Source organism: Aquila chrysaetos, chromosome 8 (assembly GCF_900496995.4).
Source record: "Aquila chrysaetos chrysaetos chromosome 8, bAquChr1.4, whole genome shotgun sequence".
Lineage (NCBI taxonomy): Eukaryota > Metazoa > Chordata > Aves > Accipitriformes > Accipitridae > Aquila > Aquila chrysaetos.
The window spans coordinates 26,910,431-26,927,176 of record NC_044011.1 but is presented as its reverse complement, the minus strand read 5'-3'; the positions used below and the strand labels follow the sequence as shown (position 1 = coordinate 26,927,176).

The 16,746-nt window shown below is 35.9% G+C and overlaps 1 protein-coding gene across 2 annotated transcripts in view; it reads left to right on the top strand.

The window, feature by feature from the left end:
* Window positions 1–16,746, top strand: part of LOC115344590 (WD repeat containing planar cell polarity effector) — a 160,377-nt gene that overhangs the window by 54,120 nt on the left and 89,511 nt on the right. For both annotated transcript variants that reach the window (XM_041125277.1, XM_041125278.1), the window contains 5 exons: window positions 1,224–1,268; window positions 2,214–2,264; window positions 4,770–4,840; window positions 5,091–5,150; window positions 14,381–14,495. In XM_041125277.1, the coding sequence (XP_040981211.1) occupies window positions 1,224–1,268; window positions 2,214–2,264; window positions 4,770–4,840; window positions 5,091–5,150; window positions 14,381–14,495 (342 nt within the window). The remainder of the gene's footprint in view (window positions 1–1,223; window positions 1,269–2,213; window positions 2,265–4,769; window positions 4,841–5,090; window positions 5,151–14,380; window positions 14,496–16,746) is intronic.

Here is a 16,746-nt window from a genome sequence, read left to right as displayed (position 1 = left end):
CCTTGCTATTGCTAAAATATAATACTAAAAAAAACCCCACTGGTTTTTAAGTGGGCCATATCAAAATATTATTTATGCCAATTGTAGTGTACAATACTTTTGTTGAAATATTATTTTGAATATTATTGACAATTCAACTGAATGCGAATGAATATTCAGTTGAATGTTATTATTCAAATACAGTCTCAATATGTCTTGGCATACCACCTTCGTGTGAGAACTGTTCTGTAACAACAATAATACAAAAAAGTCAAACGCTGTATTTCCTAGAAAACTCTGATGGTTTAAGTAAACACACAGTTGTGATTTATTGTAATTAAAGGTGTACTGTGGCCTACTGTGCCTAGTTTCCACCTTTGACCTTCTTGCTTCCTCTTTGTCCATTTATTCATTGCCTACAAACCTCATTCTGAAATTCTGAGGCAGAAGGGAGGACTGCTGTCTTGTTTTAAAAGCTGCCTGCTCATTGCAGTGCCTTCCTGCCTTCTTCCATGTAAGGAATTTCTCCCCATGGTATATCCCTGTCTGAGTTCAGAAGGAGACAGATGCGGTGTCAAACTGATTATTTTAAAACAGTGCAACTTAAAGCCATACTTAGATCTACTTGGTGGAGCTTGCCATGGCACACCTAAGTATTTACCAGTCAGCCACATCAGGAGCTGGCTGGTATGGCTTGCAGTCCCAATGTACCTGAAACATCCACATTTCTGTGCCATGGAAACCAGGTAGACAATAATACCTATAGATTAAGAATATTGGATCCTTTGAAAGGGCAACTTTGTGAGTTCATGAATCTTAAAAAAATCCTGTTGTCTTTAGCTCAGCTGTGTCAGTCATCAGAAAACATTTTAAGTTATTCTAAGGTACGCTTTTCACCGTGATCCTTACCTTTCCTTGTGAAAGAACACAAAAGATGCTCATTAGGAAGGTGGTAAAAATACTTTTGCATGTTGTCAGCTGGAAGAGAATGAAAGTGTATGTGAAGGACATGAGAGCTCCAAATAAATGTAAGACCTGTCCCATTCTCCTTCAGCCCTTGCTTGCTGGCTTTTGAAAGTCCTACCGGTACTCAGACTACATGTGTAGTTTTTCCACCATCGCATGTGTTTTAGCACCTAACACTCTGCTCCAGCTAGCAAAAATTGAGATGCTGAACTTTGCTTGCTAGGTTGTGTTTTGTTTCCAGTGTCACATTCCTAATTAAATATGTTTACATTGTACAGATGAAGATATTGGGATCCACCAGTACTATGACAAGAAAGAGCCAGGTAAAGTATAAATAACCATAACTGAAACTGAACAAAACTTCCAAACGTTCGATCTTTGACACCGGCTGCTTGCTCTGAAAAGTGCAACTTCGAATTTCTTCTTAATACATGCCCCTGTATTTCTGTAGAGCAAGGAAGCACAGAACGAGAGTCTCTCTCCCGAGTCTCATCAGCGCGTTTGAAAACTTTTTATTCCACAGAGGAAAAAAATTTGAAAGATATTTACGTAAAAGCAGCCTTTACGCCGCTGGAAACCCCAGTGGGATTTCATACTCTGAATTCCTACACGTGGACATCCTGCCGCAGCGCACCGGCGCCGCGGTGAGGCTCGGTGGGGCCGGAGGGTCGGGCCGCCGCGGCCGCCGCCGCCGCCGTAGGCGGGTGTTTGCCGGAGCCCCAGCAGGGGGCAGCGCGAGCGCGCGGGAGTGCCCGCCCCGGCCTGCCGCCTCCCCGCCGGGCGTCTGAAATGGCCATTTCAGAGTGAACGATCAATTTTCTTTATCTGATTAATCCTGTTAATCCCAGAAGTTTCACGATGGGCCAAGAGGTCTGCTCGGCTAGAGTTACTTCCTCTTTGCGGCCAGGTTGGAGCGGAGGCTTGTGCGGGCATCCCGTGGGCTGAGTTTCGTGGTTAACGCGCTGCCTCCGCGCAGCCTCTGCTGACAGACGGACTCCGCTTCTCTGCTGGGCTCGGTTGCAGCTCGCTTCGCTATCTGATGAGATCGGAGGCTCAGTAACGCCGGCCCACCTGTTGGGCTGCATAAGCCTTTCTTTCACTGCAAATTTAAGATATCTGACTTACGAGGTGAAAACATCAGGGCTGTCTTAATGTTTTGTAAATTTCTGTGTTTTGTCAAACTGTATGAATCTTCTCTCTAATATTAATATTTGCTGACAGCAGTCGTAAGGATTATCATTCATCTTTTCACCCTTTCTTTCCTTTAGCATCACAGATGAAGCACGGTTACTTAGAAGAGAAGCAAAAGCTAGCAGAGTGTAAGGACGTTTTCTGAATATCTTGTTACAGTAAGACCAAATTATTAATTTGGATTGGTGATGCCCCAGGAAAAGCATTAAAATAACCTCAGACTGCTTTCAGTGTAACTTTCTGGATATGCCATCCAAGACAGTCGGTCACAGAACTACATAGCACAAAACCATTGAAAAGTTGTAATTACTCCTTCCTGGTATATTTGCAATCTGGCTTTTTCTGTGCCACTAAGCATGGTAGTGTGTATTGCTTCTCAAATTCATTGCCAAGAGAAATCACAAAAATAATCACAATCCAGATTTTTCCGTATGAAATTTACTCAGCAGATGAGCAATAAACATTTTCCTGATCAGCTCTTGAATTGAAATACCAACTGCCTCAAAACTGAAAATTATAACTAAAATACTTTCAGCCAAAATAAAATTCCAGGTTAATAATCAGCTGCCTTCATAGAACGCTTTTAGCTTTGAAACATTTACGCTGTTCCTGCATTATCTGGTTAAAAACAATTTCAGTTTATGCTACCACAGAGCAGTACTGTGACAGGTAAAGATTTTTATATTAGTACAACTTTTCTTTAGCTCAAGTTTTACAACTCCTGCATAGTTATTATTGCTCAGAGCATTCATTAATGAATGACAACTCTGAAAAATCTAATTGATTTTTAGACGACTTCACAAAGTTATATGTATGCTGTAAGAATTGCCTTAACGTTTTATCTTATCATAATGAAAATTCATGTGGAATTGTGCGTGCGTTTGAAGGCAAAATGTGTTCCAAAAGGATAAGTTATTTTCAACACCATAAGGTGTGTTTGGAGCAGGTTGAAGCCCCTCTGGGGATGGATATAAAGGTGCACACAGCCATGTGGTAAATCTACACACACTGTGGAGAGTTGTGTGTCAGGCAGAATCAATACAGCTCTGTAAAGGTGGGGAGGTGAGAAAGGGTTATAAGCAGGGAGGAGCATAATGGATTAAAATCCCTTGTGCTCTGCGTAGCATTATCTTACAGGCACTGCCTGTATGAAAAGAGAAGCAGGCCCAGATAAACCCCGTTATACAGAAGCCCCAACTGTTATCTTTTATACGTGTGACATGTAAAAGGAACGCAAGCTACTGCATCTTGTTGCTGTAAATACAGGGGTGGCCTAGGCACAAAGCACTGTATGGCACATTTCTTAAAGAGGACTACTGGGTAACTTTATTCACAGCTGCTGATTTGTATATGTAGTTTGGTATCTGTACAGGCAATTTCCCATTTTGCATATGTGGGTAAATATTCCAGTATTTATGAAGGCTCCCATTGAAAATGTGATCTTACATGCCTAATTAATATTATCATAACAGTTCCACCAACATTGGCTTCAGTCCAAGAAAATACAAAGAGAAGTTGTATGTTGGTGTGCTCTTTTGTTGATATATGAAATCCTTCATTTTTTCACTCTATAGCACTTCTATTGTAAGCTCCTTTTTGCAGGAAGGTTTAAACACAACTGTTAAGTCATTCAGTCTGGAAGTTGGCATACAAACTGACAGCTTGGAGCTCAAAACTTTTCATCAGGTTTCCTTTAAATAGGCTAGATTTTAAAAAGACAATGTGTTCTAGTTTCTCATGGTTTTTATTGTATACTTATGAACAGAAAACGCCTCACTCTTAAATGATAAAATTTCACAAGTTATTACGGCCTGATTCTCAGCGATGAAACAATCAAATTGCTAGCAATTCCAGAGGAAGCTTTGCCTCCTGGTTTCAGGATTAATGTATTAGGCCAGAATTTTCAAAATAGTTTGCTGAACATTAATAAATTTGTTAAAGGACTGTAGCAGTCATGCAGTTTCTTGTTTGCTTGACTTGGCAGATTCTTCAGACCAAATTTTCAAGAACAAATCCTATAAATAACTATACTCCATAACATAAGTTATGGCGTTCACAATTACCTGTTGTTAATACCTCTATATATGCATATATTCATGCATATATGTTCTGCAGACACGTTAGTGCCTGCTTTTTGAAATTAGGCAATGAAATGCTAGTTCAAAAGAATAGTATCTGTTTAGGGTTTGATAACTTGAATCTGAGTTAACATACTGAATGTGAGATGCTTTCTCATTGCAAGTGCTTAGCAGCTGGCTAAGATGCTACATCCTGAGAGCTTTGTACACAATTGCCATGGTGAAGTCATAGTCAGTGTGGATATTTCATGCTAACTGTTCCTATGACAGAACCTTTCAAAAGGATATCATTTGACAATAGAAACCAATAGAAACCATAGCCATTTCCTTTCAGTTATAGGTAAATTTTACGTTTAAGGTAACTCCTAGAAATCTTAGTTTTGTGTTTGCACAGAAAAGGAAGCTCAACTTGAAGAACTTTTTTTTTATTGTATATAAACGTATGTTTGTACACACACACACACACACGCATATATATATATGCATACATACATATATAGTTGCCTATGTATACACATTTCTCTACCTTTTTTGGTTTTTACTTTTATTTGCCAGCTCGAGATTATCCTTGGATACTGAAAAACAAGCGACCAGACAAACTGCGAGATACACTCAAGGAGGTAGAGGTAAGTTTCAGAAAGTTTCAAGTACAGCAACATATAATCCGGTTTTCAAACCTCTTTCAACAGCTTTAATTTTCATAAAGATCCAACTCTCCCAGTGATGATAAATGTGCTTTTGTCTGGTGGGCTGTTCTAAAACAGCTGCATCTTTGTGTGGCATACTTCATCTATAAACTTGAAAATCAGAAGTATGTTAACTGATAGTGACAATGTATACTGCCAACTCCACTCTCTCTTTTCTGTTGTCCTTTAGGACTTAATGCAAAACAGTCAATGTATGCTGAGCAAATGGAAGAACAAACATATCTGTCAGGTAAAATGTTTTGACAAGCTTTTGCAATGTTCAGCCAGTGGAGTTGAACAGCCATTCAGTGATTGATGCAATAGTGTTAAAAAGTTAACTAACACAGAAAATAATTGGGTTTTTTTTTAATGTACGGGCTCTTATTACCTAGATTGTGTTTATTTAAATTTCTAACATGAAATAGATGCTACAAAACAAAAAAATGTTTTTTATCAACAAGAAAAATTACATTAAAGGACCCCAATTCTGTGAGATTATTATTATTTGGGAAAACTGAAAGCATCCTGTACTTCAAAATAGCAAGCTAAGGGAGCAGTTAAAATATATAGACAGGTCTGGAATCTATGTTATATTACATTTTTATATCTTAATTATTTACATGTCTGTCACAAATCTTTTTACTTTGTACTTGTGTAATATAGGAGGGAAGCTATAATTCTAAACCAGCTAGGTCGTTAATCAAGTTATGGTACAAAAGATGTTGTGACATGTGGCACATGTAGCTATGTTCTCTGTCTATGTAAGTTCCACATATTGTGTACAAGAAACAGCTTGTCACATCCTTGTTAACACAGAACGGTAGGGTAGGTGGGAGATCTGAACATGTTACGTGCTCTAGCTCCTTAATCATGAGTTTGTTCTGAAAAACATATGTATTTTACAAGTTTCTGCAGTCTTCATTTTTCATGAGGAATGTGCATCATATTTGAAACTGCTTTGGCCTGGGGAATACTTATAAATATTACTAATACCATTCCTGAAAAGAAATTTTTGTCTTCTAACTTTTACGTTTTTTCAGAGTCATAATTTTTTTCTTCTAATTCAAGGAGTTCCAAATGTGTGTCAGCAGGAATAATATTAAATATTCAAATGTTATACAGCTGAAATTCCAGAAATGTCTTTAAGAATAGCAAAATTTTTAAATACCTGACTTGCCAAGTAGTATATAGTCTTTTTGTATCAATAATAAAGATATTATTGTCTAAGCTACATTTGCCTATCAGATCTTACAGGTAGGAAATTTATATTATTCATGTACAGGTTACATAGTATATATCTGTGAATGTTGATCTCCTATCACTGATTTAAATATTAATTGTATACTAATTTAAACGACTCATTTTTTTCTGTTATTATTCTGATTAGGAAAGGAATTTGGTTAAGAAATCCTGAGTCAATTAGCCATGAGTGTATTCATCTGCTTCCCAGTTTGCTGTCTCTTCGTTTGCTTTCCCTGTCCATTCTCTCTCTATCATTTTCCTTCCCCTCCCATCTATCTGCATCCACCTGCATTCCTTACCAATACATCCTGTGGAACAGTGAACTTCTTGCCAAAATTTGATTGTCCTGCCCTTATAATTTAACACCTTTGGTTGATTATCAACTCTGTATAAAAGTCTTTTTTTTTGACTTAGCATTCTCTAAGTAGTTTCAGGCTTACATAAACAAAAAGGAGACAAATACAATTTTACTTATTTCTTGTAGAAGATGGGAGAGAAAAGAGATGGATGTTTTTATCTTAGTATATTAGGTCTGGCTCTATATTGGATTGAATCATGTAAAGGGGTAGCTTGATAAATTGAGTATTTTTTTTAGGGCTTTTTAGATGGCTTGTGTAGTCAGAGCATAAGTGATAGTACTTAGCTTATAACATAGCTAGAGTTAAAGTTATAGATAAAAATCATAGCAATTTCTCTCTCCTTAAATTCTGCTTTTGGTTTCTCAATCACAAAACAAAATGGTTTTTTATATAATAATAGCTGATAATTGAAGTCACCAACAGGGTTTAGAATGTTCTGCTAAAACAATTGTATTATTCCACTTTCTGTCTTCCTGAAAATATAAGCTCTCCAACAAATGAAAATAAAACAGAGAAAAATGAATAATTTGGGAGAGTCTAGAACAGAAAAGCCATCTTCTATCAATTTTTATGTCAAACGGTTTGTTTTTCTTTGAGCATTTTGCAGGAATATCTGGACTCTCCCTTTTTGGTACAAATGTTCTGAAGCTTCTGGAAAAGATGTTTTACATTTAATTTTTAGTTCTAAGTAGGAGACTAATGAACTGTTTCAGCAGAAAGTGCTTATCACATAATGGTGTGATCTATGTCATAGCACTACTGTATTCACATGCTACTTTGGATGGATACCAGAGCAGCTGCTAGTGGAAAAAGAAGAGTCCATGTTTGCATTAACTTTCAAGTGTGATAGAAAGCAACATGTCAGAAAAACAGCATGGAGAGCATGTAGTGAATTACTCTGACTGTCATAATTTTCAGTGATTTGGGATAAATCTGAGTATATTGTTTAATTATAGTAAATTTTTTTTAGCTCTTTGTTTTTTTAGTAGCAATACAATGTCAGATAAATTCATTTATAGAAATTAAAATATTTAACTCAACAGCCATCGTGTTTTTCAATAAATGTTCTATGTATTTGAATCTGCCATATCTTTAGCTGAGCCAGGAAGAGTTCCCTTTGTATTGTAATAACAATGTGCTATCCAAAACCTCTGTGGCTCTTGTACCTTTAGCAAGACAGAAAACTGGAAAAAAATCTGAAAGGTGATACAATGATAACAAGACTATCATTTAAGAGAGTAGTATGATTTCCCTCTGATTTTGTGAAAAACAAGCATAGTACTGCTGCTAGTGTACCTTCTGGAACCTAAACATTGCTGTTCCTAATCCCTCACTGCTTCCTTGAGCACTTCCAGCTTCTAACTAGCCCACAGGCAAAAATCGGGGGCTATAAATTTAAGCATGCATGTGCTAAAAATGAGTGTGCTGTCATGTTAACTCTTTGTGTGTAAATGACCAATTAGACTTCATGCATATGCCTCAATGAAAAATCTAGTTAGTTTGCATGCAGATTATCTTACCCGTTGTATGAATGTATTTCTCAGAATTGGCTCTTCTATATGAGTTTCCCTAGAACTACTACAATGCTGGCCCAGCTTTCTACCTTTCTTAATGTTTCATTTTATGCATCACAATTTCCCCTATTACTTGTTTTTATACAATCAGTGCATTAGAAGTTTCATCTTTACTTCCTTGTCCATTGCCAAGAAAAATCCATTGACCTTTATTTTTGCAGTCCTAAGTACACATTCTAGTACTGCTCAGAGCTTCTGAAATAGATGATGTGCCAGTTCATGGAAACATAACCTAGACTGTACAGGGATTTTTGTCAAGGAGCTTGCTCTCCTATTTAAAAGAGCTTAGTTGAGCCCTAAAGGACTTGAGGTCTTTTCTTTAGTTCTGTTCCTACTTGTTCCAATAGGATCTGAACGTACATCATTTCTGTATGGTACTTCTGAGCCCCAACTTTAATGACCTGTGATGAGTTGCTGAAACAATCCTGTAATCTTCAGTTAGCTGATGTCAAAGGAAAATAAATAGACCATAAAAGAAGGATGACAGAAAAAAAGAAGTCTTTACAATAAGATGCCACTGTATTGTTTGTAATTGAATAAACAATTTACTCCTCGGCTTTCCTTGCCAAGGAGTAATAACCTAAGGAATTAATTTTATCAATATTGTTGAGTTTACTCAACTCAGCTCTGGCTGCTTCCCTTCCTCTTGGTCTCCTTCTCTAATTCTTTGGAATGCTTTTAAGTTTTGCCACAAAACCACGAAATCAATCCTATGAAATGATGCCATTGGTTCAGGTTTGGTTTTACAATATAAGGTAGTAAAAATCAATGAGATCTAGCCGAAACATTTGATTTCCAACTTTTTTTAGTTTTACATTTGCATTACGATGTAGATTTAAACACATGCCAACACTGAATTATTTTATTGTATAAAAGCCAAGCACTAGCTGTGAATCATATCTGTTGCCTGCTAATGAAAAAGATTTATATATTCTTTGCTAAATTACTTTGATTTGATTTAATTTGATTTGTGTTGCAATTTACATATGTATATGGATGGTTTTTGTGTTACCATCATTGACATACTTAGAACTGGATTCTGAATTGAGATACACAACAATATTTGCTGACATGGCTTGTTGTATCAACTACAGTGCCCATAGGCAAACTGATTTAGCAAGATATGTGGTGACATACAGCAGCACATCTGATATCAAAATCAAGACATTCTGGCTAGAATACATGAGAAGCTACTACCCATCACCAGTTACTAAGAGGAACACTACCCTCATTAAATTCTTTTGGTTGCTTTTGATCACAACTATTAATGTGTTGTGTGGTTTTAGAGATTTGGAGCTAGAAGTACAAATGCATTGATTATTGTGAAACAGTAACGTGTAACAACAGTAACTTCATCTGTAATAAGGCATGCAACAGAGTAATTACGGTAGGGTGGCTAAGAAAGCAATCTGGAATGAAGAGGTGGGGAAAAACCCTGGGAACCTGCTTGAACAAGAAATGCTTTGCAATGCTCCTCTCCTTTTGCATATTCCTTTGTCAGTTGGGTTCTGTAAGGGAAAACAGTTTGCAGCAATATTTTTTACAGGCATATTTTCCTTCTCTTCCAATTTTAATCAGATAGAAGCAAATCCTGGCTTTGCTCTGCAGGTATCTTTTTAGGTAGAAGGGCTGATAAGCAGCTAAGCTGCATGAATGAGAAGTCAAGGGCTAAGGCTTCCAAGGATAAAGGAATCCACTTAAGTACATGCTTAAGTTCTACTGAAGTCCATAAGTCATGAGCCTGTACTGAAGTCCTTTGCTTAATAAAAGGTAACTCAAATACATATTGGAGCACTTTGCGGTTGGGGAAAGGAAGGCCTAAGTCTTCCCCTGAGTATCCTCTGCTCCTTCTTATGTTTTTCTTGCTCGTTGGAGAACCATTTTTGGCACATAAAGTGCATAATTCCTTCTATCAAAGTCTTCACACTGAACTCCTCAGTAACACAGAAATTAAGTGGCCCTTTCTTCCCAGAGTGTAGAATGACCAAATGCCCAAACGTTTTACTCGGACTACATTCAAGTACAAAGGCTACGCCTATTCTTCCAATAGGTATGAAGTCATGCTGTCATATTTTGTTTAGGAACACCTTGAGACTGTTAGAGCTGTAGAGATGACCCTTCTAATTTCTGTTTTTCACATTGCAGTACTTCAGTCTGAAAAATTTGTGATGTGTTTCATGATTGTGAGTTTCTTTCCCTAATTTGATATCTGTTAGATGGAGTGACTTCGTACCTTGTGTAAATAATGCCTCTTACATTTGCTTTTATTCCTTAGCAATGATGGGCAATTCCCTTGAGCAGTACTTTTGGGAGTTGGATCGCTGTGTATCTGTGTTCAAGCCAAGTTTGCAATCTTCCCCATTTGCTTTATATTAATTTGTGCTTATGATTGGACTGCTCCCATCCACCAAAATATGAGCTTAACTATGCAAGCTTATGTATAACAGCACCTAAATTTTATTATCATGTAACAGTCTTTGCACAGACTACACAGTGGGAAGGAATTGAAATAGTGAAGTTTCAATTTGACCGTACAAATATTTTCTCTTTTGCAGAATATTTTTGATAAAAGATAATACAGAATCATAGAATCATAGAATCATTTAGGTTGGAAAAGACCGTACTATCATTGAGTCCAACCATTAACCTAACTTTACCAAGTCCACCACTAAACCATGTCCCTAAGTGCCACATCTATGCGTCTTTTAAATACCTCCAGGGATGGTGACTCAGTCACTTCCCTGCTTTATTTAAATAACTGCTTGTATTTAATGGTAAACTTTAAGAACTATTTTTAAAAAAGCCTCCATTCTAATCCAAGGGATTTTTAGAGGGAGGTGGAAGAAATACTGACCTTACATGGCCATATAGTGTGTAAGGTCTCTGACTTACTTTTTAAATTTAGATTCTAAAATTCCTAGAGGGAAGGACTTAAACCTGTGGAGCACAGGTATCTTACCAACCATGGTAAGTTATTATAGCAAAAATTTGTTAAATTAAAATTTAAGTTTTGCCCAAATATCTCAAACTTCTGTGGAGAATAATAGGAAAGAATATTTTACTGTAAAAATAAAGGAGGAGGGAGCACAATGGGAGAAACAATAAAAGCCATGGAAATTATATTATTTTTACCTACTTTCTGTCATTCTATCATGCCATACAGATAGCATAGAGAGAGATCTATGCAATATTGAAAATATATAGCATTGGTTTAATAACTAGTTTCATAGATGTAAAGCAAAGTACACCCATTAGCACAATATTTTATATTTATATAAATGTCTTGTCATCATACACTGGAGCAGTTTTCATAGATTTCTATTCTAGCTCTGTAACAGGTGTGATTTATGCCATTACCAGGAAATGAATATATAGACATAAAGTGAATTTACACCCTGTAACATTTAAGAGTTAAAGAATCCTAACCGTATTTGTTCCTCTCAAGCCAAGAGTTGGCAAGCATGTCTCTATACAGCACAGAGTGGATGGACATATTGGATGTTGGCAGAATGACAAGCATGTGGCCCCATTCCATAATGCAGTCATTAAAGATCATTGACCATCTACAGATCAAAACACATTTTTTCCTGCGTTTTGCCTCTCCTCTTTACCTGAATGGGTGATACATATCCCTACTCTGTCAGGTAAACTTAAGAGGCTGCAAACACACTTCTGATTCACTTAGGTTTTTCTCCCAGGTGAGCTCCAGCTTGTTATTCTCACTCCCTGCAGGGAAAGGAAGCATGGGAACAACCTACCATTACAGTAACATTTTCTGAGGGAAGAACATAGCTCCCAAGCAACGGTGTTGTGGAAGACACAAGTTGGAGAGTTTATTTATATGACTGCACCACCTCTCTTGTTGGCACATAACAATGAAGGATTTGGGGTGTTTTACTTTTCTCTGGCAGGCTGATATTCATTCAGTAATTTAGAACTAATCTTTCTAGAGTATTTATGTAATTTTGATTGATCATTGCTTGCATCATAGTTTGTCAGCTTCTGGGTTTCAACCCTCACTTTTTCAATTAGGTTCTTTGGACAATTATAGCTAACCGTAGTCAAACCTTGCTGAACTTAACATTATCAAATTGGAAATAAATTGTGATTTTATCTAATCTAACTTCAACATAAGGATAAATTGAAGTTTTGAAAGATCGTAATAAAAGCTGCATGAGTATAACTGTGTCTAACATTTTTACTAGAAGAAAACCTTAAAGGACATCTGTCATGACAGGGAATATTGAAACATTGACTATATGTATATTTATCAAACGAATGCATGGTTAGACTTTGGCAGGATGGGAAATGATCATTTGTTCTTAAAAAATCCATTTCACATCACAGATATTTTTTGTTTCTATTTCAGATGTCATTAGAATTTATTTTCAAACTACTGTGAAGTGACAGGAAGATAGATTGGAAAAATGTTGGTTAAAGATGTTAGTCAGGGCAAGAAGGTAGTTTATTTAAATATACTTGTCCTGTTCTTTGCTACAGAGAGCACAGAGCTATAGTAATACAGCAATGTATGTATAACTGAGAGTTTTCATAGCTAAATTATTGGGAGCAGAGCATTGCACAAGAGGCAAGCTCAATTAGATCACACCATTCCTGTCCCTACTTTTTATTTATTATACAATCCAGTAGATCTCACTGCAAGAAAGTTTGCCTGGTATTTATGTACCAGTGTGTTGTTCTAAAAAGTATATTGCAACCATGTTTGTCTCACAGCTCTAGCATAAAACAAACAGGGATTTTTCTGCCAAATTCTACTACAAGAGCAAGAATTTCTCTAGTAGTAAGTTTTTTAAAAGCAGAGAGATTTCTTTAAAAATCTGCTGCTAGGTAGAAGTAAGAGCTGGAGTCCCAGATTTCTGGCCTTTGGTAAGCCCTCTGTACTTTTCTGCAATGGTCTTTCCACCAAGGATTCTTTTGGCAGAAAAGATTGTTCAGCAAGTTTAGGGCTAGTATAGCCTCTGCTGAACAAATAATGATTTTATTTATTTTTTTTTACTGATTAGAGGGAGATGAACCTAGCTGCCAGAATGAGTCCTTCAGAACTGCTGCCATGTAGCAGGAATGAGAGCTGGCCTGAAACTTCTTTAATTTATACACTGAGGTCATCTAATCCAGCAGTTTGCAGGATCAGAGGTGGCACTGGAAGATGAATTAAAATACTCTTGTGTTTTCAGTACTGCATGAGAAGATCAAAGTCACAGTAGTGATTTTTTCACTGTTTTTACATCAAGGTTTCTTCAGAAGTCAAGTTTGGCAATGAATTAAACAATTAATATGGTCAGAAATTTTTTTATAAGTCCCTGACTTTGTCTTTTACCATGTTATTAAGAAAACAATATCTCTCTAATAAAGCTTTTTGTATACTCCTGCTACTGGCGTAACTTGGCAAACTGAGGTCAACTCACAATGGAGCAGGGAATTTTATGGGTTTTATTTCCTGAATTTCTTTGCTGTAGTAGTTGCATTCAGAAAATTACTAAGTTTAGTCGTTTCATTATGCAAAAAGAAATGGTTTTCATAACTCCTCCCACTGAACATTCTCTCATACAAGATACGTATCTGAAGGAGCTGATAAATACTGGGACTTAGTCTTCAAGATGATATGTATCATTTAATTGAGATTAATTAGGCAGAAATATTGTTAACTCTGAAATAAGCCTCTGACTATTCTGTCCAATGGTTTAACTTCCTTCTTTCTAAGAGAGACATCTATAACCTTATGCCAAGGAGTATATGTATTTATTAGGAGCTCACTGTGGTAGGGCACCATTATTTAAGTTAAGCAATATATGATTGATCAGAAATAACAAGGATAGCAAAAAGGTGCTGGTTTTAACCTGTGATAATAATATAAAATTACATGAAGCCTAACTTTATATGTTTTTTCATGCAGGCTATGCAGTTATTTTATACAGAAAAAATCAGGTCCATGCATGATAGAGTGATCAGCATCATCCCTTTACTCATTCAGTACAGAATTTTGATCTCTGTTTTTGACAAACTAATTAGTACATTTTATGCAACATTTGGGGACTTAGCATGCATCTTCTTCAAGTGTTCAGCAATTGTAATTCTTGTACCCATGTTATTCAGTGTCATATTACATCTCTTTCATTGAAAAAGCTTTCAAAGTCATCGTAAGACATCTTCACATCAACGATAAGTCCTTTTTGTAATTTTGAAAATTAGATTACTATGTAATGGACAGCTGCTAATATGTACCTTGGAACATTTCACTTTATTAATGATTCTTGATGTCTTGTTTTCTCGCTATTTGGATGTAGCTCCTCTTTCACTCAGGTATATTGGTGTCCCTAAGCCTTTCTGGGCCACAGCTGGAGAAAGTGGTGATTGACAGGACCCTGGTGGGGAAGCTCATCTCCGACACCATCAGTGATGGTAATTACACCCACGTGCAAATCAATTGCCTACATTAACAATAGAGTAGAGAAACAGTATGTCAACAGGTAGACTAATTATTGCCACTGGGGACTTGCAAACACAACAAGTAATTGCATGTAATGCCATAGTTACAACCCTCAGGACTAAGAACACTTTAAGAATAATATTTAACATCAAAGTTTTCAGGCTTGTCAAATACTGAATGGGTTTCTAAAATTCAGTTTCTTACAAGTTTTAATCACTGTGAACACGCCATTTGAACTTGTCATGTTTATTTCATAAGTGGGAAAATGGGACAGAACTAAACATTAGCCGACTGATTAATTACATGGGATAGTTATTATTAAAATATTTACTTATTAGAAAAGGCTGGATAACATTAGTTATGTGGAAGTGTTCTGATTTAGTTTCTAGATTTCCACAATCTCACTATTGTTATTAAGTAGTGACTGCTAAAAATGAAGTTTTAGTTTAATTCAGAAGAAAATTTATGAAAATGTACCTCTTTTCAACAGCTTTATAATACGACTATAGCTTTTTCAGTGTGTTTCTACAGAGCTCCACTGAGAACTCAACCAGGTATCTTGGCATTTGCATGATATGGAATTTTGGTGTGAGCCAAATTACATGTGCATTATCTTCCAAATTCTTAAAAAGTAGACCCAAATCATATCCTTTTAATAAGAATATATGCTAGATTTAGCTTTGATCTTTAATGATGTATTTTCTTCCATACCCAAGCATCTATTGAATATTGGCCTGGTTCTTTAAGAAACCTGCAATACTGTGTCGCTCTGATCCTTATCAATATATTGTAGTTTAGTCTTGAAAAATAACGTTAATATAACTATGTTAGTAGAATCTTCAGTATCAAAAAATTTAACCCTAACCTAATTTTTTTTCAATCAGACAGAGAGCATAGAACACATTTAATGTCTTGACTCCTTTTTTTCACTCTTGACTTAAGTTACTAGACTACTAATTCCATCTCAGATTTTTCTGCCCTCTGTTTCCAGAGGGAAGATTTCATACTTTCAGTGACAAAAAGTAGGAAAGCATGGAAGCTAAGGTTATACCCAAATTGAAGTTGTTTGTAGAACTTATATAGAATACTCTGTCTTTTAAAAAAAATAAATACGTATATATATAATTAAATTATACGTATCTTGCCTTACATTGGCTTCATATGTCATAGAAATACAAATTTTTTTTTAAAAATACTGCTAACTAGAAAAGCTTACAACTAAAGCAATAATCAAGCAACTGTTTTCCTACAGTTATACCACTCAAACTGCTATAAATAACATTATATAATGGTTTGTCCTTCTTTTCACTTATTCAAGTATTTCTTAAACCTCCATGTTTGGTAATACCCACGTCTGAAGGTGAAATAGGACTGCTTCTGTTCACTAAAAGCAAAACCCTCAATACCTGTCATTGCAATACATTTATTATCTTCATGAACAACAAAAGAAGATACTTTTGTTACTCACGCAAATACTGTTCAAAATACAAATTTTTATACTGAACTATCCTCATGTGAGAACCACAACATAATGTTGTCCTAGAATAAATTAACTTTAATCCAACATTATTGCACATCTTTCTAAATCTAGGTTGGAATTAGGTTTGTGTTTATAAAGTTGGCCAAAAGAAATTTGATATTTAATAGAAGAAGTCTGTATAAAAATAATAGTTCTTATTTTAACAATTGTGTATATGTAGAAATGGATAAGGATTACAATCTGCCAAAATTACTTATGAAATGTTCTAATTCTAACACAGAGTAGCATATCCTCTTAACATTTGGAATAAAGGTCAGATTGTGTGTACAAAATACAGAATTAATGTATCCTTCTGCCTCTAATAAAGTCCTCCCAATTTTTATTATTTATTGCCAATATCTAAAAATTAGTTCAATTAGAAATTTTAGAAAAAATTGCTTTCCTAAAAGAAAACAGTATTTTCATTTTCTAAATTATTTTGTGGCACTGAGATCTTGTGGTACTAGTATATAGAATATTTACTACACTGCCTGCCTTTTTAGGGTAATCTGACTCTGCAGCATATGGGTCTTCTCTGAATAATGGTCTAACTATGCCCATAGTTGCTTTCATGTCGATCTAGTCTCCACTCCTGCCCAGGACAACCACGGATGCTGAAAATCAAGGGACTGCTAGTCTCATTCACACCTGCCCAGGGATCTTTGAATCCTGCTTTCTTTCCTTCAATGAAAACAAATTTCAGA